A 27912-nucleotide genomic window follows, 5' to 3' on the forward strand; every position below is an offset into this window, starting at 1 on the left:
TACATGCACTCTCATATTAAGAAAAACTTTCATGGAGCTCATAAAAATACAGCCTAAATTAAAACTATGTGCCATCATCGAAATAAGTAATAAGATAAAAATGGGCTTGGAATAATAAGAACTTAAAAGAATTTGCATAAATAAAAACATATAGTAGATTTTATTAATTTTTATTGATAAAAGTCTTTCACTTTTGCGGCGCACTCTGGTTTGAGCTCTTGGAATCGCGCATCGAAGCTGAACGCCTGCGTTTGATTTCTTCTTGGCGGCGTACCTTTAAAAGAAATTTTAATTTAAATTGTTATCTATTTCAAAGAGACGACTCACGATGACGTTTAAATGTTTATGTTTTATTAAATATGTTACAAGCCTTAGCATGGAATAACACTTTAAATATGTAATAAATAGAATTCTCCCTTGCTCTCTTTATTCTTAGCAATGCTCTTTGGTCAGGGGTAATTTGTAACTATCTTCCTACAAGCATATAAGATTGATAGTTGAAGTATTAAGAAATATATTATATCAAGTATTAAATGTACTTTTGTTTTACTTGTTGCTGATCTAATACCTTAGTTTATATTAAACATATACTAAGGGGTAAGAGACAGCCTTCACTCTCACAGCTCAGTATAATTCCTATAAATAAGTTTATAGTCATAGCACTAGCTGTGGTTTAGCTAAACTAGCATTTAATTTAAGTTATATATTTCACACGACAGCTGACGTGTTTATAGTACAGTACCAGTATTTACAACTAAGCAATTTTTTTTACAATTTATATCTATAATCAAAAATCAGTTTTACCTTAGATTCCTTCTTTCTTTGTGCCAGCAGTTTAGCATAATCAGCCTCAGAGGCCTTGCGTTTCGCGAGGCGCTTCTTCTTGAGGGCCAATCTGTGACGTCTGCGTTGCAATACTACTGGGGTGACCAGCCTTTGGATCCTGGGGGCCTAAAACATGGAAATTGATTTGTTAACAAATTATTTCAGACTTGTGTACAATATATACCAAATATTTTATCAAGCATCTCTCACATTTTGCAGGTGAAACAGACAAAATGATCTATTTACTGTTTTTTAATATAATACCAGCTGTACTATGTTTATTAACTAATGCCTATCATTTTTGTGTTTATACTGTAATCATTATATTGCAAAACAAAATGTATAGCTCACTGTAAAAGAAGACAGACATAAATCTGAATCTTCTGCTCGGAGCTAGTTTATATACCCTGATATATATAGTTGGTAGATTTGAAGACTCAACCAGCAAAGTAAGTTGTATCAGGGGAGCATCAAAATTATGACTTGAACAATCATACTTCATGAAAAGTACTTTGATCATGAAAATTTGACACATTTATTTATATTATGTATATGAATTTTTAAATTATTAATTATTCAAATTCAATTTAAAATGAATACAATACATGTGATTTTACATGTTATGTACAATATATGTAGTTTTTAATCAAACTAAACAAAAATAAATTGAATAACTTACCTTATATCTGGGTTTAGCGTTTTCCTTGCCTTCCTTGGCGGGCAGGAGGCGTTTGACGACATAACGGCGAACATCATCCTGCTTGGTCAAGTTGAACAGCTTTCGGATTTTGGATGCACGTTTAGGTCCTAGACGACGGGGGACATTGCCATCGGTGAGTCCAGGGATTTCCTATGAAAATAAAATTACCATTTAAAGATTTATTTTCAGTTTCATGCTTTATATTGTATATAGCAGAGCAGGCAGAGGCAACCTAGAACAGAGGCACTATAGACCAACTTTTGTAATGTTACTTGTTGAGTAGCAGAAATGAAGCACACACACAATTATGAAGAAACAAAAAGAAATAAGAAATAAACACCTTGAAAAGATACAAATCTTGGTCACTTATTTAAATATAGGTGAAACTATATGAGTAGTTTCATCTTTCTTTTAAGTATTCTTATCATTTATTTTAGAAGGAAGAGGTAGAACAATATAAGTAAAAAAATAGTTTATCTTTCTTTTTGGGCTTTTCTGACCAGTTGCAAAGCCCCACATGTTGTTTATTTATTTTAAGCAATTTCATTAATAATAGTTTTTTTACATTATGTAATGCTAAGTATAATTGTATGGTGCTAATATTGGTTTCTCTGTTTTAATAATAATAAAACAGCATCACCATAGACCAGTTGGTATACCCTGGCGCATATAATTACACAGATTTGGGGATCTGAGAAACAGTAAGAACAGGGATATACTAAAATTACAAGTCCACACAATATTTATATATTTTGAAAACAGTTATAACATAAAAATGATAATTAAATATTTTCTTAAAATAACATGATTTTAATCATAGCACTTTAGTAGTTTAATGAGTTGTGGGTTCTTATCCGTCAGATGAATGAATTATATTAATTTCCTTATTTTTGTAACAAGAAAGTTCTGCATTGAATTCTGTCAACCAATATGCACTATCTCACAAAATCAGTGGTGATTGAGGAACAGTGTCTTAACACTAGATTCCCTCTGCTTACCCCAAAAAAAAAAAGTAATAAATACAGTATCTATAATATTAATACAGTATACAAGTTTTAGAGTGGGTAATTACCTGAGCTCCTTTGCGGACAATGACGAGGGCGAGTACAGACAAGTTAGCATCGACAATGCAACCACGCACTGACTTACGCTTTCTCTCACCATCACGACGTGGTCTGTAGCAAGAGTGACCCTTTGACATCAACAGACGGACACGACCTAATAGTTTAAAAAAGTTTTAAGATCGTTGTTACAGTAACGTTGTATTTTACTTAAACTTAATATACACTTAAAATATAACCTCAAAATATAAATCTGTCAACTATAATAATCTTTTAGTTTTAAAAACAAAGCAAGTGCGTTTAGACACTTCTTCATGTAGTCAAATGCTTAATTTTAAACTCACTGTTAGTCAGAACTCCCTGTTTCATGGGGAAGCCCTGTTTGTCGTTGCCACCAGCTACACGGAGGATATAGCCCTTCCATTCATCACCTAGCTGGTCAGCTTCAACTTCTGCGCCCATGCGCTTCTCATAGAAGATACGGAGCTTATGCTCATCGACAACTTCGAATAACTTCTGACATCCCGTTGCCGGGTAGGAGACGTTCAGCTAAAACAACAAACGAGGTTATACCACACTGTTTCATCACTGCACTATTTATTTATTTTGTAAAAAACAATATAAGTAGGTAGCGAAAGTTAACATTGTGCACTATTTAGTGTTAAATCTTATATTTAACACTTAAAGGCATTTATACTGCATGAGATTCACTAAAAGCAACACGGCATATTTTATCGAAGTTTATACAAATAATCACGACACATCGTTTCAAAAACATATAGAAACTAAATAGTTTAAGATGCTAATAAAGTGCTAGTACATTTATTTTATTTAAAATCCATTTATAAAACTAAAAATTAAATACTTTTTGAGAACCTTCATGACTGCAGTTAGCTCCTTCGAACGTCAGCCATGAAAAAGAACCAGAGAGAATACAGAGCGGCGAACCGTCAATCAGTTTTACTGTCACTGGAGTCCGGATGTAGTTAATAAAAAACTCACATATAATAAATGAAATTAAAAAAATATAAAGTAAAGTGAATCTGAAACAAATATAAATAAACATTGTATTTCATAAGTAATATCAAAGAAAAGAAAATATAATTGCAATTTACAATATAAAATACAGAGTAATTTTAGTATCGTAAAATGTATAAATAGAGCAAAAGTGCTAATTAATTCTATTACTAATACGTAACAATTGTAAAAAAATTCTCTCACTTTTTTACAATTAATACGTAGTTACAGGTGTTTTTTTTAATTTTTGAGTTAAAGGTATTTTTATACTTAAAATATATAATTTAGTTTTAATTTCAATGGGTGTGGGGTCAATGGCTACGCCATATGAGGTGAAAAGAAAAAAAATATATTTTCGACAGTATGTGTACGCTGATAAGGATAATATTTCGAAAATATTACGATTTCTAAAATAAAACTAAATACCTAGAGTACTTATTTAATTTATTATAAATTATATTTAATTAGAAGAAGCGGAAGATACGAAATGAAATAAGGCGTATCGCTTGGCAGTAACAGAATTAACGATGATTATAGCTACTATTTTTTCTAATAAACTTCAATGACTACTATGAGGTTATATTATATTTTTTATCTTATCTCAGAGTTCAACTTATAACTAAAGTTCTGAAAGCTACATTTTATTAGAGCTAAATATTCCAACAGAATATAAAATAAGAGACTTTCAGATTGTATTTTTATACTGTAATGAGTAATGACAACTGTGACTCATTGTCAAAATTTAGTAATGACGTTTACGTTATCGTTAAATTGTGACATGAATATGACATCCTTATCATGTTACTAAAATTTATATTTTCAATCAGTAACTTTAAATTAATTATAAAAACTACTCGTGTACTCCAGTTTTAATACATCATAAGTTTGGATAAACAATATTTTTTTAATATAACGTAAAAAAATATACAAAATAATTTAGTTAAATACAAAATTTCACGTCTATTCAATTTTACAATTATAAAATGTATAAAATAATTGAGAGCGATTCGGAGAATTTATTAAAAATGAACAACGAAGAAAATAAGAATCTAGCTCATAGACAGCACGTTAAATACTTTTTGAGATTCCTTAATGTTTTACCAGCTTCACTTTCATCTCACGATACTACCAGGTATAATGTAATAAATAATATACTGCATATTAATCCATTTGACCTTTAATATTAAAAAGTGAAAGTCTGTTTTATTAAGATATAGAAAACAAAATCAAAAATTATTCTTATTCTATTTTTAAAACTCTTTTATCTTCAATGTAGTGTAATGTATGTGTAGTGTGTAAATAAGTAAGCAATCAATTTGTGAAATTATGCTGCATTTTGCAATAATATTATCCTTGGGTATTTTCTTTATTTTTGATATTTTTTTTACTTTGGGTAATTTCCTTTTTTCGCACATAGTAGGCAAGGCAGAAGGACCTTATTGTTAAAACACTCCATGCCCCATGTACTATCACCATTGCTATTTTCGATTGTGTGTCCAGTAGTAGAACTCAACTCAGTTAGAAATTAAAATATTTCATTCCTGCAATTTGGAACCAAATCCACAACTGGTGTGTTTACAGTCCTATACTGACCATCTGCCCCATAATAGATATTTCAATAACATGCAAAAAAATCATTCAATTTTTTTTACCATAATATGTAATTAGTCTTCTGTGTTATTTCAGGGTTACAATAGCATATTTTTCAGTGTCAGGGCTGGATGTCCTTGGCTCGATAACATCAATATCATTAGATCTACAAACAAGAATAATAGAGTGGATATATAGACTCCAAGTTCCACCAAAGAAAGAGAGTAAGTTATGTCAATCTTATTATGGGGTTCAGCACTCTCACTTCACCAATGTCATATAATTATGTGTAAAGTAAAAATAATTGTTATTTTACAAATAAAAGAACACATTTTAAAAATAGTTTGAATAATGAGTGACAAATTTAGTTTAACTTAATAAGTTTAATGTATTAATATGATCACAAAAAATACCTAAGGGAATTCGGCAGAAAGTGAGGAACAAATGTCTTAACACTAGGTTCTCTGCCTACGCTGCTATGTACGGGATACAGTGTGAAGCTGTTTTTTTTTATCAAACACACCAATTAATATTTTTTTAATTAATTGGCTTGTTTAAAAATCTCAAAGCATATTTTTTATACAAAATAAGTGGCTAATAGTGACTTAGTGAAAGTCTTCAATTATTGTTCTTTTATTTTAAAACAAATAAAATTTTGGTATATTTGAAATTTTGATTACTCAATTGTTATAATTTATATTATGTAAGAATTTTATAATAAAATAAATTTGGGGCCATTTTTAAATTACATCACATTAATTTCATGATTTTGTAAATTTATAAAATGTTTTTATAATGGGACAGCTATATTTTTAAATAATTACAATTTGGCTTACTTATTATCTGAGGCAGCTATGTTTCCTCTATATCTCTGAAAGTGTTAGTAGACAATTAAAAAAATAAATTAATGAGAAATACTTTCACATGGTGGTGGTGGTATAAGACTCACGAAAAATGAGAGTATGCCTGTTCCTTTCCGGGCATTTAATTTTGGGGTCGATCGATCCCCAAAAATCCGAACAAAAAAATAATAAAATAAACAGTGAAAATAGTTTTCAGTGTTAATGTAATAATAATAATAATATATTTAATGTTTATTTATGGTAGAAGGTGTAAATAAAAGATTATAGTTATTACCTCAAACATACATGATATTTACATTTGATAAAAATATTTAGATATTCCTTATTTAAATAAAGGCAGTCATGGTAGTAGTAATCAAGAGCTTATTAACATAAATAAATAAAATGCTGATATAAAAATTACAAAGTTGCTTTAATACATAAGTGAAGGTCTAATTTTATTAATTAAAGGCTTAAACAATAAAATTAAAACTGGCTTCCTGTTTAAATAAATGTGTACGTGAATAATATGTGTCCTACTGATTCTTATCTGCTATTTGTATGTTAAATACACTTCAAGTATATGAATAAGCTTTATTTTGATAATTTCAATTAATGATATATTGTTATTAAAATATATCGCAGTTTATGAAATATTTAAGATCGAATCAACTTCACGCAGTACAGGGTAGGCAGAGGGAACCTAGTATTAAGACATTGTTTCCCACTTTCCGCCGAATTTTTCGAGGCATTGCGTGTTGAGTGGCGGAATTCAACGTAGGGCTTTTGCCTTGGTGACAGAGTAAAGAAATGTTTTTTTTTTGATTCGAGGATCAAACCCACAACTGTCGCGTTATAATCACATTTCTGTGTCCCTGGGCTATGACGGTCTTAACGTCAAATTTTTGATTATACCGAGAGTATATATTTTTGTTTTCTTATATGTTCACAATCCACACTTTTTAATTAATCATAATATGATGCTTTATAATAAATCGTTCATAAAATAAATATGTAAATTAACTAAATTAAGTAAATCAGAGCAAGTAAAGTAAAAAATCCGAGCGTCCAAGTATATATAAGTTTAATAGAAGAGAACGAAAACAATACAAATGTTACAAAAAAAGTCATTGGCCATGTTCATCGCCATTCTCCAGTTAATTGAATTACTTGTCTGTCATTGAATAAACTTTTTTATATACATTTTTATTTGATGAATAGGAGACATCAGTACAGTCTGGCTAGACATGACTGGTGTTGGTTCGATTCCCACTGGAGATAATGAATATTTTTTTTCCTGGTGAAGACAGTAGCGCGGCGTTGACTTTCGAGTCGACTCTCAAGACTCAATATCTTGAAAATTGGGGGGAAAGTGGGGAACGAAACATCTCGACACTGGGTTTTCCTTTACTTATCATAGTTTTTGGGTATTGCTTGCCTTTTATATTACCTACATATATTTTGGTACGATTAGATTTTATTATTTAGGCAAGTTTTATAGAAATGTTCAAATAGGAAAAAATAGTAAAATGGGAATTGCTGCAAATAGGAAATTAGGATCAATATACCAAATGATACAAATTGGTCATAACAGTTTCATTAGGAGATCAAGTCAATGGAGGTCAATAAGGATACAATGAATACACGTACATTATGCTTATAATCCTTCAATGATATTGCTACTGCCACTTATATTACAGAAAAAAAGCTTCATGCTGTACCCCCTACATAGCAGGGTAGGGGGAATCTGGGAACCTAATGTTAAGATATTCCGTTCCCATTAAGACACTTCCGTTTCTCACTTTCGGTCGAATTTTAGAGGCATTGCGTGGTGAATTGCGGAATTCAACGCTGCGTTTTGTCTCGTTACCAGTGAAGAAATGAAAATATGAAATATTTAACTCAGAAAGATATCATAATTATTAATTATTTGTTTCAGATGGCGACATGTCAGCTTGTGGTTTCCAAGGGTCGTCGACAGTAAATATCGAATTAGATGTAGAAAACAGCGACTACAGATGTGGCCATTTAGCTATGACGTACACTGGGCTGTGTATTTTGCTTGCTTTGGGTGACGATTTGTCGAGGGTGAATAGGAGAGCTTTAATCGAAGGTAGAACAGTAAATGTATTAAAAAACATATAAATGTTTCCCTAAAAATATATAACTTCTGTCCTATAAAAAAATAAATTACTTTATTTTAACAAAACAAATACCTACTATATTAGTATTGCTAAATTATAATACGAAAGTGTTTATATTCGCCTTAATTTGAATTGCGTGAACAATAACCATAAAATCAGGTGCATTTGTAAAAAGAAATGTAATACATGTAATATTATTTGATATTTCTTTAACAGTAATAAAACAAATATTACAATTTATTTAATCGTGTATAACGTTACATCTGGGGGAGAAAGGGGAGAATTATATAAATAAACAGCAAAAAACAAACCCATTGATTTCATGGGGTAAAGTTTAAAATTTAAAGTTATATATATTTTTAGTGAAATAGTGATTGAGATAACAGTATTAATTTATTATTTTTATTTATTGTTATAAGACATGACTAAATGATGAAAATATATACGATATTTGAGTTCTGCCACTTAACACGCAATGCCTCCAAAATTCGGCAGAAAGTGGGGAACGGAGTGTCTTAACACTAGGTTCCCTCTGCCTACCCTGCTGTGCGGGATACAGCGTGAAGCTAAAAAAAAACGCCATTATCTATGTTATTATTTTATAGGTAATTGGGAAAATTATTTTGTGCTCGAGGTAGTAAATTAAACAACTCTTAGTCATTTATTTATGCTTATCTAAATTAAAAAGTCAACGACAAGTGTGACTATTTATAAACTCATCAATTCTGCTAAAGTCTAAATATCATTTGCCCACTGTATTTTAATAAACTAAATATTTTATTTTACGTATTAAAATATTTAAAATAATAAAAATAATATTTTTGTCTCGAAAATTGCTAGACAGTAGACATATAGAATTCCGCATATAGCAGTGTAAGGAGAGAGAACGTTGTGTTAAGACACTCCGCTCCCTTCTTTCCGCTGAACTTTCGAGGCATTGCGTGTTGAGTCGTCAATTCAACGCCGCATAATTTTTCTTGGGACCAGAGCGAAGAAATGGAAATAGCATTAAATAATAATCCATTCCACTGAGTGGGAATCGAATCCGAAACCGTTGCGTTCCAGTCACAAGCTTTTGCACCACGATGGCAGATAGATATTTTAATTTATAATATTTCTAGGTATAAAAGCGTTACAAACGGAAGAGGGTAACTTCTCAGCGACGCTGTCGGGATGTGAGTCGGACATGCGTTTCGTCTACTGCGCGGCGTGCATTAGTTATATATTGAACGATTGGTCCGGTTTCAATATTAAAAGGGCAACGGATTATATTATTAAATCTATTGTAAGTATTTTCAATTTTATGGAATAAACTGGTATTATGTATAAAAATAATAATAATTAAACACTATGTGTTGTTTGTGCAATGTTTATGTAATTTATTCTAACTTGGGGAATGTTTGTTTTTCATAACAAATTCAACTTAAAATACATTGCTTTTTTTGTACTTTCCAGGGCTACGACTACGGTATCGCTCAATGCCCCGAATTAGAATCCCATGGAGGTACAACGTACTGTGCGCTAGCGACCCTAAGTTTGACTAATCAATTAGACCAACTTTCTGAAGAACAAATAGAAGGGTTGAAAAGATGGCTGCTTTTCAGACAAATAGACGGTTTCCAAGGAAGGCCTAATAAACCAGTAGACACCTGTTACAGCTTTTGGGTTGGGGCTTCCCTGAAAATATTAGATGCTTTGCATTTATCTAATTATTTGAACAATAAGAGTTATGTCTACGAAACTCAGGACTGCGTTGTAGGTGGTTTTTCAAAATGGCCGGACACGTGCACCGATCCTATGCACACCTATTTAGGTTTAGCAGGTCTTAGTCTAATCGGTGAAAATGGTTTATTGGAAATCGTTCCAACTCTGAACATAACGAAACGGGCTTACGATCATTTAAAAAGCTTACACGAAAAATGGTCGAGCGAATCGTAGCTTTTTATTAATAATCTGTACAAATGTTGCCATTGTAAAATAGACTGATGGCGTCTTTGGCCTTCGAAATTGATTTTTTTTATTTAAAACTAAGTTTTTGAAAATAATTATTATAATTCTTATTATATATTTTAAATTGCTGTGTCGCTCGATTTATTTTTGAAGCGCCTTACGTATGTACTTGTGTAGTGTTAGTATTAACAATTTTATGAACGATCGGGTGCTAATTGTTAAAACGTTTAAGTTTGAAACAACGATTTCAGCATACAGTATATATATATAAAAAAAAACATATGGTGCCATGTTAACTATATAAATCGTTGCAAATGTTAGTTTGTACGTTTAAATTATCTATATAAAGCACAAAGTTGTCTCAAATTAATAATTATATTGATTATTGTTGGTCAATTAAAAAGTGATATTATTCTAAAAGAACAAATATAGTGAAGGCATTTAAATTTTATATTAATTTTGTTTTTGTTTTTTGTGAAAGTTTAAATAGGTATTATAATTATATAATTTTAAAGGTATTCATGTAAATTTTGGTTTTGGTGATAACATAAGTGTTTTTATTTTTTATAAATAAATGAATATTATGTGCATTTCTATGCAAAGTACAAAAGCAAAAATAAACTATTAATTATATTTGTTATGTCTCAAAAAACATTGTTTATAACTATGTATTGTATTATTTTTTTGTCCATACAATAGAATGGTAGACTGGTTTAAATTAAAATTGATTTCTATACATATTGTAAAATGTCACTTTTCGATTTGACCGACGATAATATTAAATGTCGTATTTAAAAATATTAATGTTAAAAATATATTTGCGCGTACTTATAATGCCTGTGACGTTTTTATTTGACGCGAAGTCAATTATTTTTGTCGTAAATAAGTAACTATGTAATATGTTTAATTTAGTAAATCTGCATTTTGGAATTAATCAGAATAAGCCCAAGAGATTACAACGCATTTATATAAAGGTTATATATTTGTCCTTAAGTAAACAACATGTATACTAAATTGTAAACGAAAATTAAAATGAAACTATAATAATACATATAAAAATATTTTAATTTGGTTTATGTTACACAAGAAAACATTACATTTACAAGAAAAAAAATATAAACAAATATAAATAAAAAAATACATTTTAGATTTTTAAATGTCAATAAAAAAGAATAATAAAAAAGTGGAAGATCAAATAAATAAGCGTTAATAAGGTTGTGAGGTTGTTTACTTGTGGACCCAGAGTGAAGTTAGCTGTAGACAGCTGTGCAGATTTGAATTGAGGAATTTTCTTACTTTTCATTATTTTCTTTCCGAGTGTACAATGAGTAAAAGTAAAGTTAGGAACCCTCACTTACAGATGGCCACAACCCGTCGACCGTACTGTATATAGTAATGCAATTACTAATTGCCAGTTATGTATTTGGAATATTAAAAAAATATTTCTTTTTAAATAAATGTCACGGGTAATAAATAGCTAGTTCTAATTATTGGCGTTTGCAAATTTGTAGTTAGGCGTATATTAAATATTGCACAAATATTAAAATGTAATTAATTTCTTTATAAGTAAGCCCAGGATAGAGTAAGGACGGGGAACACGTTAAATACAATGAAATTCACATTAAAATATTTTATTTATATGCATATTTAACTATATTTTTTGCTCATTTATTTTGAATATAATTTTAAAAAATAATTTGCAAACAGAAAATGAGATTTTAAATAAAAACATTTGAAAAAGTAGTTGAAATAGAAAGAAAAACAAAATATTTAATTGTAGTAAAAATTAGGCTTTACAATATGTTTATTTTATTGATTTTTCTAATACATCATGCGTTAAGATAATAGAATTAATAATAAAATAGATTAAAACGTTAACATATTGTATAAAAGTCAATTCATATCGAGAATTATTATGAAAATGAGTATGATATATGAAAATTTTACTTCATTGCCGTCTGCCCATTACACTCATATGTCATATCTCTAGTGTTCTTAATAAATATTTGAAGTTTTTGAATATTTTAAATAAATTATATATTTAACAAAAACCTTTAGAATGATTGTCCATGAATATTTTTAAAAATCTGAATCATCTATTCCTTTTGTTTGCATTTTGATTTAATTATTTAATTTTTAGTGTTCAATTAGTTTTATCTAACAGGTATTATTTTATAAAAAATATATTAGCTTATTTTTTAGGTATCAGTTTTTTATGTAATAGAAACCACATGAAATCTATATCATTATTAATAATTATCTTCTATTCTTATCCGATTTTAAAATATCAAATATTTAGGTTCCTAAATGTACCTTCGCGCTAAATAAAATATTAAATAAAAGTATATTTTTATAATGCCGAAAGCAAACACAAATTGAATATATGTAATATGTATATCTATCATTTAATATTTATATGTATATTTTCATAATTGCCGTCTCTGTATTTTCTACTATAGGCCCATACTAAAATTATAATAAGAAATTTTGTGCTGATATTTTTATAACATGCTTGTATTTTTTTCACTTTTATGTTTTTAATATTATTATTATTTGGGATGTGACGATGCACAGCATCTGTGAGAGGGCGCTGTATACTTCCCTTTGATTATCCAATGAATTTTCACTTCCGGTTGCTGTCTTCGACCAATCAGCGATCGCCGGAAGTCACGTGGTCTCAGGTGGTAGGGCGCCGGAACGTATAATAGGCGACACTACGCTTCTTACCTCATAGCGTCGTTATTTCCCATTAGAGTAACATCGTTTAAAAGTGAAAGTGCTGTGGTAAGTGTAGTGTTGGAGGTGGAATTTCTACACATCGTGAACCGGATTTTTATATCGGGCCTACTCCTGGAAAGGCCTCCAGCAAAGATGTTCATCCTCATCAAGAGAATTTGCTTTTGTGAAATTCAAAGGTAACAAACTGGACAACGGGTGAGTCATTTGAATCTCTTGTGTAACAAGTATCTACATGCATGTAATACTGTTCTATTGCTTGGTATTATATATACCAATACTGTAGTGGATTCTGAGCTTACCGAACACGGCTGTGTTATAACCTACAATAAGGTTAGGTATATGTCTCAGATTTTCAGCAGTTATGGCCCAATAAACAAATAAACTAACGGGCATTGCAAAAAGCAAGAGGACTCATCGCTTGTTTAACGCTCTTGGAGACGTTCTCGGCATAATGTCATGCGATATAAACGGAGTTTACTAAATAAATCGGTTTTCACCGAGTTTACTTAGTTGTATTATCCATTAATATACTACCTTCGTTTAAATACGATAAATTCGTTAGGAGCGTATCCTGAGCGAGTTATCAAATATATAAAAAATTCTGTTCTCCTCATATATATCAGGGAAGCGGATTATTTAATAGTTACCAGTTGTCAAAACCAGATGGCGTTGCCTGTCACTCTGACGTGACACCGATCGATGACAATCAGAAATGGGATCGGAACAAGCTCCGGTCCCAACCACCTTATTCTGCGACATATATAAGTCTGTCTATTTTTAGATAAATCTTTTTTATTTATTTGTAATAGGATAATTACTAACGTTGTTGAAATGTTATAATCGCTGGGAGCGTATCCTAAGCGAGTTAACGAATAACAATGGATAAATCTGCGTGGGACTTTCTTTTGGCTTCTTTTGACAATTGCAGGCGAATACTCGGAAGAATTATACACAAGGATTCGAAGACAATTTCAAAGCCTCCTAACAGGAAAAGTGTTTCAAACACGGAATATCGGAGGTTCATTTTCTCAATCCTGGAGGAGTGAGGATAAAAGAATTGTGGATTTGCTGCTTATTCATGGTAACTGCCATCGCTGTGAACGTCGTAACATTTAGCAATGGGCTCCATAGTATTTAGCAATCACGGGATCTTCTGTATGGCCTCTTCGGCGAAAGTTCTAGCCAGTCACCTTATCTTAGTTGCCTTAAGAGGGACTCGGGCTATTACTTGACTTATGTCAATATGTCCAGGTATGTCCAACTATTTAAAGTGTATTTATCCGTACATTAGAATTTAAAAAAGCTCGTTACTATTTTAATGCTCTCAATTGTACGGGAGGGGGGCAGTTATAAGGAGGCTGCCTCTGAGCGTATCGGAGGCAGTGGCTGATGGTTTGGGCTCCGTAGGCCCTTCCCGGTTTAATCGCGGGAATGCATCTAGCCATTTACCTCCATGCCACCAATAATCCTTTTCCAAGATTATTTGAAGCAGTTAGACCTTCGTCAACCGTACATGCATCAAAAATCGAGAAGCATGCGTTGAGTATGAAACTCTAGCACGTTTAATTATACATTAGCAATTGTCAAGTATCAGTGCATACCGGATATCGGAAGTATGGAGTGAGAACCCGCCGACGGGTAACACAAGCCCAGAACTTAGTACAAGGGTGTTGCATGATTGTTAATAATTTTATTTAAATGTAACCGTATCTTCCTGTATACATTGTGTTAAGAAATACGGAGGCTGCCTATGGGTATATCGGAAACAGGTGTAGATGATTTGGGGGCTCTGAAAACTCTTTTCGACTTAATAATGAGCATTCTCCATATCGTCTCTGGCTTTATCCAATAAGAATTTTCAAGCGGTTCGAGAAAGCAAGGATAGAAAATAGTTCGACTCACGTTCTACAACTGATAAAGCAAACCAATAGGATATGGATGGTTGAGTAATGGATAAAAAGAAGCAATGTGTCAAAACTAAATTAAAAAACTGACTAAAATAGCGGGTTCAAGTATTATAAAAAGTCGCCGAAAGTTTCTTTGGGCTAATTTGGCATTACCCTCGTGCAAGTGAGTGCACATCCCCGCGAGTGCCGCGGCAAAAGTATTTTATAGCTGACGTACTATATAATAGATACCGTACATCCCTGGTGCATTCGAGCAGCCATCAGAATTGAAGCTGATGCAGTGGATGAAATCTATAATCCATCTAGAAGAAAAGAACCCAGCTAGAAAATGCGACGGCGACTGATGTTAGTATTTGGAAAAAGAAGTAAAATTTGCATCTAGCAAGAGTAAGAAGCAGGAGAAGGAGGAAAAGAAGGCAGATAAATAATTCAGAAGGCAAATCAAGACCAAATTAAAGTCGCCAGTTGAGCGACTTACTGAAGTTGTCAGATATGACAAAATATGAAATGCGAGAATTACAGACGACAACCTTTTATTACTAAGTTGTTGGATACGACAAAGTCATCAAGAAGTTTCATTCGTTTTTTGTAACTTTGGTTCCAAAGCTGGGGAAAGCTAATGAAAATAATCGTCTTCATGGGACATGAGGGCTGTGTAAAGGTAGTTACATAATATATACCTTGGCGATATCCACGTGCGTAACGTAGATATTCCGCCGCATATTGCCATGAGTTTTGCATAAACTGAACCTGGCTAGCGAGGTATACACGTATTCGCAACTCCAATATGGCGGAGAGCATGTTGGATTTCTACGACATCATTAAGTCCGGGGAAGTTGGACGTTTAAATTGAGTACATCTGTATTTAAATCGTATATTTTGACACTGTGAAGTTGCTCCTAAAAGCGAATTTCAGAGAGTGAACTATTGTAGTTCTAAAATACAGCTAAGAAGCGACAATTGAAATATTATAAAATTGATAACTTTATATGTAAATCATAAATAAAGTAGTATCAATAACTTATAACTTTATTACACTTCGAAGAATGATATAATCATTAGTCGGCCTAAATTTTGTGAAAAACTAATGAGCTCATAAACTCGCATTTTCTAACGCATCGTATATCAAGTCCAGTTTGCTTCAAAACTGTACCTAAGTAGCAGATAGGACATTCATATCATGAATTGTCGGTCTAGTTGCGGATCGGGTAAGCATTCATTGATGCTTTTGTGAAGTTGTAATACTCGAAGTATGTGATAATGAAATCAAGTCTTAAATTTTACAAATGCGTTCAAAGGTTTGACCAGTATAAGAATATATTATTGGGCTAAGTACATAATATTTTATAGAGCATTCTATTAAATACTCTAGTGTAATAAATATGTTGTACTAATGGCATCAATTACAAGGTAAAAATTAACTTGGGTAACTACTTCATCATCATCATCATCAGCCTGTCCTCGTCCACTGCTGGACGTGGGCCTCTCCAATGGCGCGCCGCTGGGCTCTATCTTCGGCTCTCTGCATCCGGCCGTTGCCGCCACCTTGCGGACATCGTCACCCCATCTAGCGGGAAGACGGTCTTTAATTACGCTTGCCAAGGCGTGGTGTCCACTCTAGAACGCGTCTCTACTTACTATAAATTTATTATAGTTGTTAAAAAAGGAAGTATGGAGTTGGTTGCCGGTTCTATCTACGACACGCTGTCTGAGCCGGAGATGGTTTCCAATAGACCGGACGACATTTTCATTGTCATTTCGATCCTGCTCGTACTTCTAACATCATATTTCGTTTAGAAATATTTTGGTGAAACAGGTGACCTGTCGAAAATTACGCTCTAGAGACGGTGGTGTCATCCTAAGAAAAATGTTTTTCTAGGTTCTACATTAAGAAACTAGCTAGACCACCGGAAACAGGCTACAAAAGGTAACAATTTTGTTGTGTAACTTAGAGGTGAGGCTACGCAAGGGCTTCATGAATAATAATCAATACTTATATAAACAGGTTATTAAATTATTATCAAAAGAAGTGAGCACGTCTAGCTTTATTATTTAGACGGTTATGCGAGCTTCCTTTCCTACTCATGCTTATCAGCGAGTTGCGGATCATCTTTTAAAATTTGTTTGTATGCAAATTATAAGTAAATCAAATAATTGAAGTTAGATTATTTTGGCTCGGCTCCCGGCAGAGCGATTATTGAATTAAAAAATTAAGCAATTAACAATTTGCTTATAAATAAAACAATGTTACTCATGTTTTTTGTGGTTTTACAGATCAATTTATCTGAATGTATCAGAATCAGTTTAATAATCATTCTGATTTAGATCACATAGCGTCGTGCGTGGTCACCAGGAGTTATAAACACGTCTCTCACAGATGCTGTGCATCGTCACATCCCAAATAATAGTACAAGTTTTACATAACAATAAAACTTGTATTATTGTGGAGAGACGATGCACAGCATCATTTTAAGGCTCCTGGTGAGAATCTGCTATGAGGTAAGAAGCGTAGTGTCGCCTATTATACGTTCCGGCGCCCTACCACCTGAGACCACGTGACTTCCGGCGATCGCTGATTGGTCGAAGACAGCAACCGGAAGTGAAAATTCATTGGATAATCAAAGGGAAGTATACAGCGCCCTCTCACAGATGCTGTGCATCGTCTCTCCACAATAATACAAGTTTTATTGTTATGTAAAACTTGTACTATTATGTCATTGTTCATCCATAAATTGTGTTTAATAAAAAAAAATGCGATATTGCATAAACCTTTTTTTGTACATAATTGAAAAGATGAAATAAAAATTTGAAAACTTATTTTGTCTTTATTATAATTTTCTTTTAAATATCATTAAAGTACGTTTTACATAGGAGGGTAGACAGGGAAATCTTATTGTTTATTTTCCATACTCCGTTTTCGGCTTGAATTCAAGACAATACAAATACATGTTGAGTATGAGGCCAGTGAGCGATAATATACGCGACATGGTTGTAGGTTCGATTGCCACACGAGGAAATTAAATATTAAATATTTTCATTTCGTCCTTTCAATGTCGCCAATCAACTTGCAATGCCGTAGTAAAGTAAAGTAAAGTATTCAGCGGAAAGTGTAGTGTCTTAAATCCCGCCTAGTGTTAAGACACTATCTAACACTAAGCGGGAGTCTGTCATGCTACATGAGGGATATAGTGTGAAACTGAAAAAGAAAAAAAACATGTTGAGTGGCGGGACCACCGATGCCAGATTTTGACTCTGGGAAAAGCAGGATATTTATCTCTGGAATTGTTAGAAACTTATTAAAAAAAATAAAAAAAACTAATGATTTATAGTATCTAATTCCCGTTCTAAAATTTAAGTGTACCTATATTTTTGATTTTGAGTGTCAAATTAGAAAAAAACATAATGTCAATGTTTCTTGCTGATCCGAAAAAAATATTTATTTTGTGATAAAAAATGCAAAAAGAAATTGAAAATTAAATAACCATATCGCTAAAAGAGAGTTGTTTATTTCGTTGTTATAAATTAGTGTACCTTTCTTCGTATTAAGTTAAACATAGTGTTTTAACGACAAATATATATTTCACGAGACACCATTCACCCAGCTAGCAATTCACTAGTGTATGAAATAAATGTTTACAGCCTCGTTCCTCCCGAGAATAATGGCGGTCGGGTTCTGACCGGGGCTTTATTGTATTAAGTACGCAAGTTAAAATGTAGTTACACTATGATAAACAGTAATTTAAACTTTCCTTGACGCTTTCCAGGTAACAATATTTGGAACTGTGTGTTTTAATTCATTTGGAAACTTTCCTAATTGTATTTTAGTTGAGGATGTAAAATATGATTCAAATTAGAATATGATATCAGTTTTTGATGTAATATGGCAAGAAATATGGGTATTAAGATAAATTAAAGCTTTATATGTGATATTTATACAGATAAATATACTTATATTATTTAACTGTCCTTTAGATTTATAAATTCAAAATAATAAACCTACTGAGATACTTCTATTTATTCGAATCTATTGAGAAATATAAACAAAACATAGTCAATCCGATGTTCCACCGAAATCCATAGCCGAAATCTTCTTTCCATTAATTAAACAAGAAAACAGATCGGCTAGATAAAAGGACTATAAATCTAAATGATGAATAGGTGAGCTCGCTCCGTGGATCAGAATTGTAAATTGCTTATTTGTGCGTATTTGTGGCCAGATAGCCGGGGCTTACGATAAAATGTATCAGATTTGCGAGCTGACAGGTTGAGATTCCATTCCAGTGCCGCAGCAGTGCTTCCTTATTAAAATATTGTTAAGGCAGCTAAATTGATAACTCCCTTCCTTACTTTGTATTTTGTTTGGTACATTCGGTAGAATCGAAATTTTGATTTCAAATCAAAATTAAATCTGCTTCACGCTGTATACCGCACACAGCAGGGTAGGCAGAGGGAACCTAATGTTAAGACACTCCGTTCCCCACTTTCTACCGAATTCTGGAGGCATTGGGAGTTGAGTAGCAGAACTCAACACCATATATGATGATATGTGGTTTTAACTGTTAAAAATAATATTATAAAATATTGGTAGAGTTTCTTCCAAAAGTAAACGTACAATAGCTCTTATTATCGGCTAAGATATTGCGGGCGCTGATAAAATGTGTCTATTACAGTATCTGACGTTTGGGTTTCGGCCATATTCGACGTTTCAATTGTGGATACTAGCTTTTTAATTACGAAAGTTCTAGAAATGTTATTGTCTTTTATTTAAAATAATTAATTTTCTTTTTATGTTTTCACCATAATAAGTGCTAGTTAGCTATCTTACAATAAATAAGTTTTCTAAAACAACTTGGCCGGCCGGCGATCTTAAAATCATTATTAAAACAGGACTTGTCAGCTGAAAACACAAATAAACTGACACAAGCGTAAACTCATAATAAATAAGGAAATTCATTTAAAACCCATAAATAAAAATAACATTTAATAAAATTTATGATTAATAACATTAATTAATAATTACTTTTTATTATTATCTTAACAGTGTCCACTAGATCTAGACTTATATATAGGTAAAAAAGTTAGGCTTTGTAGCCTAACTACGCCTTACTCTCTTTGATTACTACAAACGAAATCTCTATAAAAGAGTTTTAATTAACGCATGAAGCAGTCCAACTTTTGAAAAGGAAGATGAGAGCTCATGACCGAAGTTACCTATCGAAGCCTTTACTACGAGATAACTTGTGATCTTTGATATTTTTCCAATAAACCCATTGAGGCTGTAGTCGCCTAGAGGCAAAAACGCGTAACTCCGAACGCTATGGTTGTGGGTTCGATTCCCACTCGGAGGAATTAATTATTATTTATTAATATGGTCATTTTTCCGCTTTGGTAACAAGGTAAAAGGTTCGTCACTCAGCACTCAATGCCTTGAAAATTCGGCAGAAAGTGGGGAACGGAGTTTCTTAACACCAGGTTCCCTCTGCCTACCCTGCGATATGCGGGATACACCTTTAAGTTGAAAAAACAATGACATAGATTTTGCGTTGGATTTCAGTTTGTAATTCCAACTATTAATGGTCCCATAATAATCGATTAATCAAAGGTTATTTACGCACCGTTAGGTAAATTGATTAACGGTGTTTAGTAAGCTGACGTTGGATACTTCACGCTTAAGAACCATCATTGCTATGTGTGCTCATTAATTTAACAATACCCCGTATGTACGTATGTATTTAGTACTAGATTTTGTGTAAGTTTTAACATATTAGTTTATGACTTTATAGAAATTGTTTTTATGTTCATATTTTTGTTGTATTTTGGTATTTAAAGACATTTTTTTATTTTCACGCTGTATCCCGCTGTGAGCAGGGTAACAGGAGTCCAGTGTAAATAAGCGAAGAAATGAAAATAATTAATTTCTCCAAGTGAGAATCGAACCCGTAACGTTCAGTCAGATGGTGCGCCACGATGTCGTATCAAAAACCAGTTATCTCGCGGTGTCGTACTTTTTCTTTATAGCTACTACGGCGTTGTCTTAAAATATGTCAGGTTAAGGCATATTAATCCAGTTGACAATATTATTTTTTATTATTTTTTTACCTTCACGGTGTATCTGCATGTAGTAGAGTAGGCAGAAGGAAACTGGGAACCTAGCGTTTAGACACTCCGTTCACTTTAAGATACTTGCGTTACCCACTTTCCGCTGAATATTGGAAGCACTGCGTGTTGAGTGGTGGAACTCAACCCCGCGCTTTTCCTCAACACCACAGCGTAGAAATGAAAATATTAAAATATTTTATTACCTCGATTGAGAATCGAATCCACAATCTGTCAGGTTTGTATCCCTGCACCATGAGCGGTCTCTATTTTAAACTTACTTTATTCAAAAAGTTCAAATAGTACATTTATAAAGTCAGCTCGGTCAGTTCGTTTGAGCTAAGAAGTCACAATGTCGTCGTACTTGTCATCACAGTACCACATTCTGAAAGCTATACAGCGGTTGAATTTGTCGTTTGAGAAACGGGTTAGCCTTATTGGAGCTTTTATGCTATATGCAGTGTAGGTACTCCTGGTAATCATCAGGAAATATAACCAGTTGGTGGGTGGTATTGTTTATAACTAGGTATAAATTAAAAATTAAATCCGCTTCACGCTATATTCCGTTCCCCACTTTTCGCCGATTTTTTCCAGGCATTGCCTGGTGAGTGTCGGACCCCAACGCCGAGCTGTTGCCTTGTTACCAAAGTTAAGAAATTAAAGTATATTATAACTGGGTACAGCCAAAGGATATTTTCTATCTATGGGGAACGGAGTATCTTAACACTAGATCATCCCTCTGCTTACTCTGCTGTGTGCGGGATAGAGCGTGAAGCTAATATTTTTTATAACATAGCTTGGAAGTGGTAGTTCAAGTTGCAATCATTTTGAAAGTAATTCAACTGTATGTTCGTATGTTATCTTCTTTAGAAGTTCTCTGACTCAAGTAGATGTTATGCTTGTTTCACATTGGAGGTGAGAACAATTTATTTTAATGAGTAAATTATATTAGAGTAAAATAGGTCAAATGCGAATCGGATTTGCATACCGAGGGTTCCGTACCAAGTTACACACATAGGGACATATTTGAGGAATCAGTCATCAATCATTCAATTAAACGTTTGTTATATTTTTTTTCTATCAAATATTTATAAATTATCACTTTTTGGATATTTTTCCTTTATGTATACTGCAACTTCTCACTTTTTACCAAAATTTTATAATTGTAGGTCCATAAGAAGTACCCTATAAAATGTAGAATTTCATATAAGATGTCGCAAAAACGATACATGTTTGTAATTAATTGCGTTAATTGCGCTTGATTTTTTCTATGTTCCATAGGATTTTAGAAATGAATATTTAATATTAATTCTTCTTGATATCTTCACGCGAACTCTAGATAAATAGTCTTGACAGACGGTCAGATGGACAACAAAATAATCCTATACGGAATCGGTTATTTTTCTTTTGAGGTACGGAACCCTAAAAACATTACAACACTATTATAGCAAAATGTAACTTCAATGTCAAAGACTATACGATCATTAAAACAAACGGCCATTAACACCAACCGTTAGCTAAGTGTGGCTCCAGCTTTATATGCAAGTGTTCTGCAACGATAGCTTCACACTCGTCGAACCTGGAGCTCTCCAGGGGCTGGTATAGCTTGGATATCTGAAAGCCGAACTGCCAGTATAAGTAATGAAGCCTACGAAACGGCGAGCACCGCTTTAGAAGCGATCCAAAGGCTTAAGTGTATTCGCCTGACTTACAAAATGGAACACTTTGATTCGTAAAAGCAATTCAGGTATATAAAAATGAAAATATGAACTATTCACGTGCTGCTTTACTGCTTAGTGGAGCTTTCATGTATTTTATATAATACAGACTTATATAAGTTCATGTTTACCGTCGGTTATTTCAGGAAATATATTATGTACGTTTTTTAGATAATATTTTGATTATGTTCTATTTGTATATATATTCTAAAAAATTTAATTTTTAAAATAATTTACGCTTTTTTAAGGCATTTATTACGACAATGTAGTTATAATTTTATTTATTATTCATTTTCATTTTCTCTGCTCTAGTGTTGAGGCAAATCGCGGCGATAACTTTCGATACTTAAAGTGGGGAGCGGAGTGTTTTAACACTAGGCTCCATCTGCCTACATGCGTGATACAGCGTGAAGTTGGAAAAGGAACTATGTAGATATATAAGTCCAGAGCACATTTCTCCCGATTCTTAGTATCTTATCCAAAAAGCTATACAAACGATCATGTTTCCATTTCTTTGTCCCCAGTAAATGAGAGGCTTACAGCACACGATTTACATAATACGTATATAATAGGTCGGTTGAAGCAATTTCACGCCCGCTCATACGGCTGTCGGGGCTATGCTAATTCCCTCGTTCCAAGGCGAAGGACGGCGACGTACTCAATTAGTATAGTTACGCTAATTGCTTCCTTTGGCGTATTAATTGACATTTCTGAGTAAATATTATCTATTTTGATACTAATTTTTGATTTTAAATCAATCAATCTATCACCTTCATGCTGTATCCCGCACATATCAGGGTAGACAGAGGGAACCTAGTGTTAAGACACTCCGGTCCCCACTTTTTGCCGTATTCCGGAGACATTGCGTGTTGAGTGGCAGAAATGAACGCCGCGCTTTGCCTCGACACCAGAGCGAAGAAATGGAAATATAAACGTAAATAAATATTTCACTTGCTCGAGTGGGGATCGAACCCACAACCGTCGCGTTACAGTCACACCCTTGGTGCCGCTGCGCCACGACGGTCTCAAGTGATTTTCATTTTTGATTTAAGGTATTTTTGATTTTAATTTGATATTTGTTTAGTTCTTCTTTTGGACATTGTTATTTGTGATGCCAAAAATAAGAGAAATTCGTGTCTGTAGTTTTCGTTGATACATAGCAGAGCTGTGTGGAAGTTATTATTTCTTGGAGTAGATTGTTTTATATAACTTATTTGATATATTTGAGGCCAGTCATGGCGCAGGACACGAGTGTGTGAATGTATACAAGACTTGTTTTGGGTTCCTCACCTGAGAAAATGCAATAGATTATTTATAATTTCTCTCTCTCTGATGTTGTGCAAGCGCGGCGTTGAGTTCCGCCACTTAATACACAACACCTCAAGAATTCTGCAGAAGATAAGAAACGGACAAGGTTCCCTCTGCCTACCCTGCTGTAGGATACAGTGGGAAGCTGATTTATTTTCATATTATTAGAGAACACCTATCATGAAATTGCCAATTTGAACCCTAACAACCCGTTATTTTTAATAGTATTTGCTATTCTTATAAAACGTAAACCTCACTCCACTCGAAGGTCGTAAGCCGAGGTTCGAGTCCCGCAGGGGGCGCCCTTACAGTCAGCCACATAGTGCTCGCATTTCTTCAGGGACATAGTATCCTGTTCCTTCCACGGGCTAACAGCATTAACCTCGATTTTCTTTCTATATGAAACTGATTCATTTGTTTTTTCTTCCTCATCACACAATCACAGCAATCACACAAACCACCACCAGTTCACATAAATTACCTCCTAATCTGATTACCAGCGCGCTGATGGCGACCGCGACGTATGAATGGGACCTAATCAAGCCGTTGTAAATCATATCCCTTGATAATTAGCTTTGTTGTGCTACAAATTAACACAGCTAATTCCATTACGTTGCGATTCCTTAGTAATTACTGGGACTATTGTTCTGGGAAGAATAATATATTGGTTGAGAGCATAACTGGCGCCTATATAATTATAATGTGATATTTCTATAGTTTTCTTTGTTTGGCAAATGCTAGAAACTAGAAAAAAATGCTTATTTTTTCTTTTATATTTTTGTAATGTAATCTAATTCTAAAATGCCTTTGAAACTGAGTAATAAAGAATCTAAGCAGAAATTTAACCTTCAAATATTTATATTTATAATATTATAAATTGCCGTTTAAGAAAACGTTAGTACTTGACAATGCTATAATAATGTGACAAAATGATCCTTGGTCTCATTTTCAGTACAGGGTGTTAAGTACACATCTTTTTCTTCTTTTTTTCTTTTTTAGCTTCACGCTCTATCCTGCACATTTAGCAGAATAGGCAGAGGGAACCTGTAAACGTAGTGTTAAGGACACTTTGTTCCAATTAAGGCACTTCCGTTTCCCACCTTCATCGAAATATCGGGGGATTGCGTGTTGAGTGGCGGAATTAAACGCTGTATTTTGCCACCTTACCAGAGCTAAGCACAGTGGGAATCGAACCTCCATGTAATATTCATTTTTTCCATATTACTACCTAATGGTACAATATAGCGACAAAACTTAAACTATTTATTAAAATATCTATTTATTCGAACCTACGCAAATTTGTTAGTTGAAAGCTTTTAAAGTTGTGGACGTATCATTTTATTGGGTTGTTAAGGCTGTTGTGCGACCGCGGGCCGGGCGTCGGGCTTCGGGCGGCGAGCACGTGTCTGTTATTGCGGACACGTGTTCGAAATTGCTAATTTAGAAAATTATTTCGACCTCGCATCCCACAATTGATGTTATTTTCGAAAATATATGGTAGTGAAATATCGTATTTTATAATGAACTTTTAAATTCAATTAATACATATTAATTTGGACAATGATAACAAGTAAATAAAATATATCTTTTTTCCAAATTACAATTTTTTTTTAATAGAACTTGCCTTAAAGAGATCACATGTGGTGACGCCCTTACACCAAAATTGTGTTTTTCTTTTTCTTTGTTGTTGTATATTTATATTGATATACTAAAGTTAAAAAAATAATAATAAAATGTAATTCACTATAATATAAATAAGTGCTGACCTACAGTTATTAAGATTTTGCTTTAAACCAAGAATGTGAGCGCTATGGCCTGTAGTAATTATCAAAGCTTTGACTTCTGTTTGTATTGAATATTCGTTGTACAGTGCAACAAATTGATAGGCTATTTCATTTGCCTTTGGATATCTATTGTAATCTGACAATTGTCAGTTTGAGGGTATTTTACAGAAAATAAAATAATAATACCCACATAGTTATTTATAAAAGAGGAAGGTAATAAAGGAGAAAAAGTGACGTTTTTGATGGATTGAGTCAGTACGTCGTTATTCTGCCTCTCGTAAGGTGTAAAATTGTGACGGTTTTCAAGTGATATAGAAACAGTGTTAAGTGTGCTGTGTAAAGTGTTAGAAGTGTGTATATGTGAAAGAGGAACAATAAATTATGGTTATTAAGTATTTTTAACCGACTTCTGTAAGAAAAGGAGGTTATTAATTCGACTGTATTTTTTACTGGCGGTAGGTACCTGACATTTTAATACTATCTAGTTTTCATTGGTCAAGACTTAAAGAAGGCTCAGGAGCACAAGCGTGATACTGTAAAAGTGTAAGGTTGTGGATTTGATTGAGAGGACAATGAAATTAAATATTTTCATTATCCTCTAGTAATGAGGTAACACTCTACTCGCAATGCCTCCAGAACACAGCGGAAAATGTGGAAGTGTCTTAATGGGAACGGAGTGCCTTAACACTAGGTTCTCAGCGTGAAAAAAGGTAAATTATAAACTTTTATTTATTGAATGTGGCATTGATAAATTTTAATATCAATGAAGAAACAGTTCAGTTTGTCTTTTTAATCTTATTGGCTAAAAGATTTCAAACTTTGAATTCTCAAATAATAATATTTGGTTTATTATATTTTTAAGAAGCTAAAATATTTATAACTATATTAAAAACTGCTAGACGTTTTTCTAATTTCTCTCTAATTTTCGTTTTCAGCCATTAATAAAAATTGTCCTATAAATATATAAAATAATAAAATATAAATTTATACATTTAGCGAAACATATATTTCATACATTATTTTCATTATTCTTATATCCTTTCGCTGAACTGTAAGTTACTAAAAGTACCAGTATAAAGCTGTATAAAGCTCGTAGTAAAAAGCTAACCGCAAAATGTATACGAGAGCTCGCGAAGGTGGAGTTTGTTAGGGAGGAGCTGGAATCCACTAGAAGTACTTTGTAAAAACATAAATCTTAAAACTTCATTACTTCCCAAACCGCGAGTCGGTTTTCTTGCAATTTGCAATGAGGCAGGCGTGGATGTTTACGATTTAAAAGGTTCCCGGCGTAGATGTAAAATATTGCCTCTGCGGACATTTAATGCTCTTTTTACGTTTTATTTAGGCGTGCTTGTTAGTTTCTCAAGATAAATGTGTTAAAAGAATGTTCATTATATAACTCTCTGTCGAATATAAGTATATATTTACTGTATTTAATAGTATACAAGTTCGATGGCTACTCGAGGAAATTAAATATTTAATATTTTTACTTCTTCGCTCTGGTGTCGAGGCAAAACGCGGTGTTGAGTTCTGTAACTCAACATGCAATGCCTCCAGAATTCGGGGGAAAGTGGGGAGCGGAGTTTCTTAATACTAGGCTCCCTCTGCTTCTGCAGCAGGGTGGTACATGAGGAATACAGCGTTAAGCTGAAAAAAATGCAACAAAATACAAATGACGTTATAGTTGTATAATAATCGATGTTAACCCTCATTGAATATGACAGTTGAGGATCGATTATCGCTTAGAGGAACATCTAATTTTCAATATTGTTCACAAGCCCGAAGCCCGGCTACGAATAGGCGAGGCTTATGACTCAATCTAATAAGTGATTATGCTGTTTTGGACTGGTTAGAACGCATAATTGCTATGAAGTGAATGTAGTTTCCTATTTGATAATAAGAAAATTGTCAAATTTTATATAAATTAAAAAAATAAGGACGTACAGAAAAGAAATCTAGTAAGTATATATAAAATAATTACCAAAAACAAAAACCGTACTGCATAAAACTCCTAAGAAGATTTAGGCTGTTACGATGAATATAACAAAACATCAATTATGTAAATCCGTTCAGTGGTTCTGGAGATATGACATAATAACGAACATTACATACATACATACATAGATACGTACAAACGCGTGAAAAACATAACCCTTTCTTTGCAGTCGGACAATAACGAATTTAATAAAATATTTAACAGAGATGATAATGAAAGGGTGAATAAAAGGTAT

The 27912-nt window shown here is 33.0% G+C and overlaps 2 protein-coding genes across 2 annotated transcripts; one reads left to right on the forward strand and one right to left on the reverse strand.

Annotated features, from left to right (window-relative positions):
• Positions 1-154: 154 nt before the first annotated feature.
• Positions 155-3594, reverse strand: RpS6 (ribosomal protein S6). The gene is made up of 6 exons (XM_085185221.1): positions 3463-3594; positions 2931-3135; positions 2598-2743; positions 1505-1675; positions 805-951; positions 155-274 (listed from the first exon to the last, which is right to left on the reverse strand). The coding sequence occupies exons 1-6, from the start codon at positions 3466-3468 to the stop codon at positions 188-190; spliced, it is 762 nt and encodes a 253-aa protein (XP_085041347.1). The 5' UTR covers positions 3469-3594; the 3' UTR covers positions 155-187.
• Positions 3595-4378: 784 nt separating this feature from the next.
• Positions 4379-10192, forward strand: betaggt-I (geranylgeranyl transferase type-1 subunit beta). The gene is made up of 5 exons (XM_085208213.1): positions 4379-4735; positions 5290-5417; positions 7975-8148; positions 9301-9464; positions 9635-10192. The coding sequence occupies exons 1-5, from the start codon at positions 4587-4589 to the stop codon at positions 10115-10117; spliced, it is 1098 nt and encodes a 365-aa protein (XP_085064339.1). The 5' UTR covers positions 4379-4586; the 3' UTR covers positions 10118-10192.
• The last annotated feature ends 17720 nt before the right edge of the window (positions 10193-27912 follow it).

The sequence above is a fragment of the Heliconius melpomene genome, chromosome 4 (assembly GCF_056956725.1).
Source record: "Heliconius melpomene rosina isolate 202511_hmr_F chromosome 4, ASM5695672v1, whole genome shotgun sequence".
NCBI classification, from domain to species: domain Eukaryota; kingdom Metazoa; phylum Arthropoda; class Insecta; order Lepidoptera; family Nymphalidae; genus Heliconius; species Heliconius melpomene.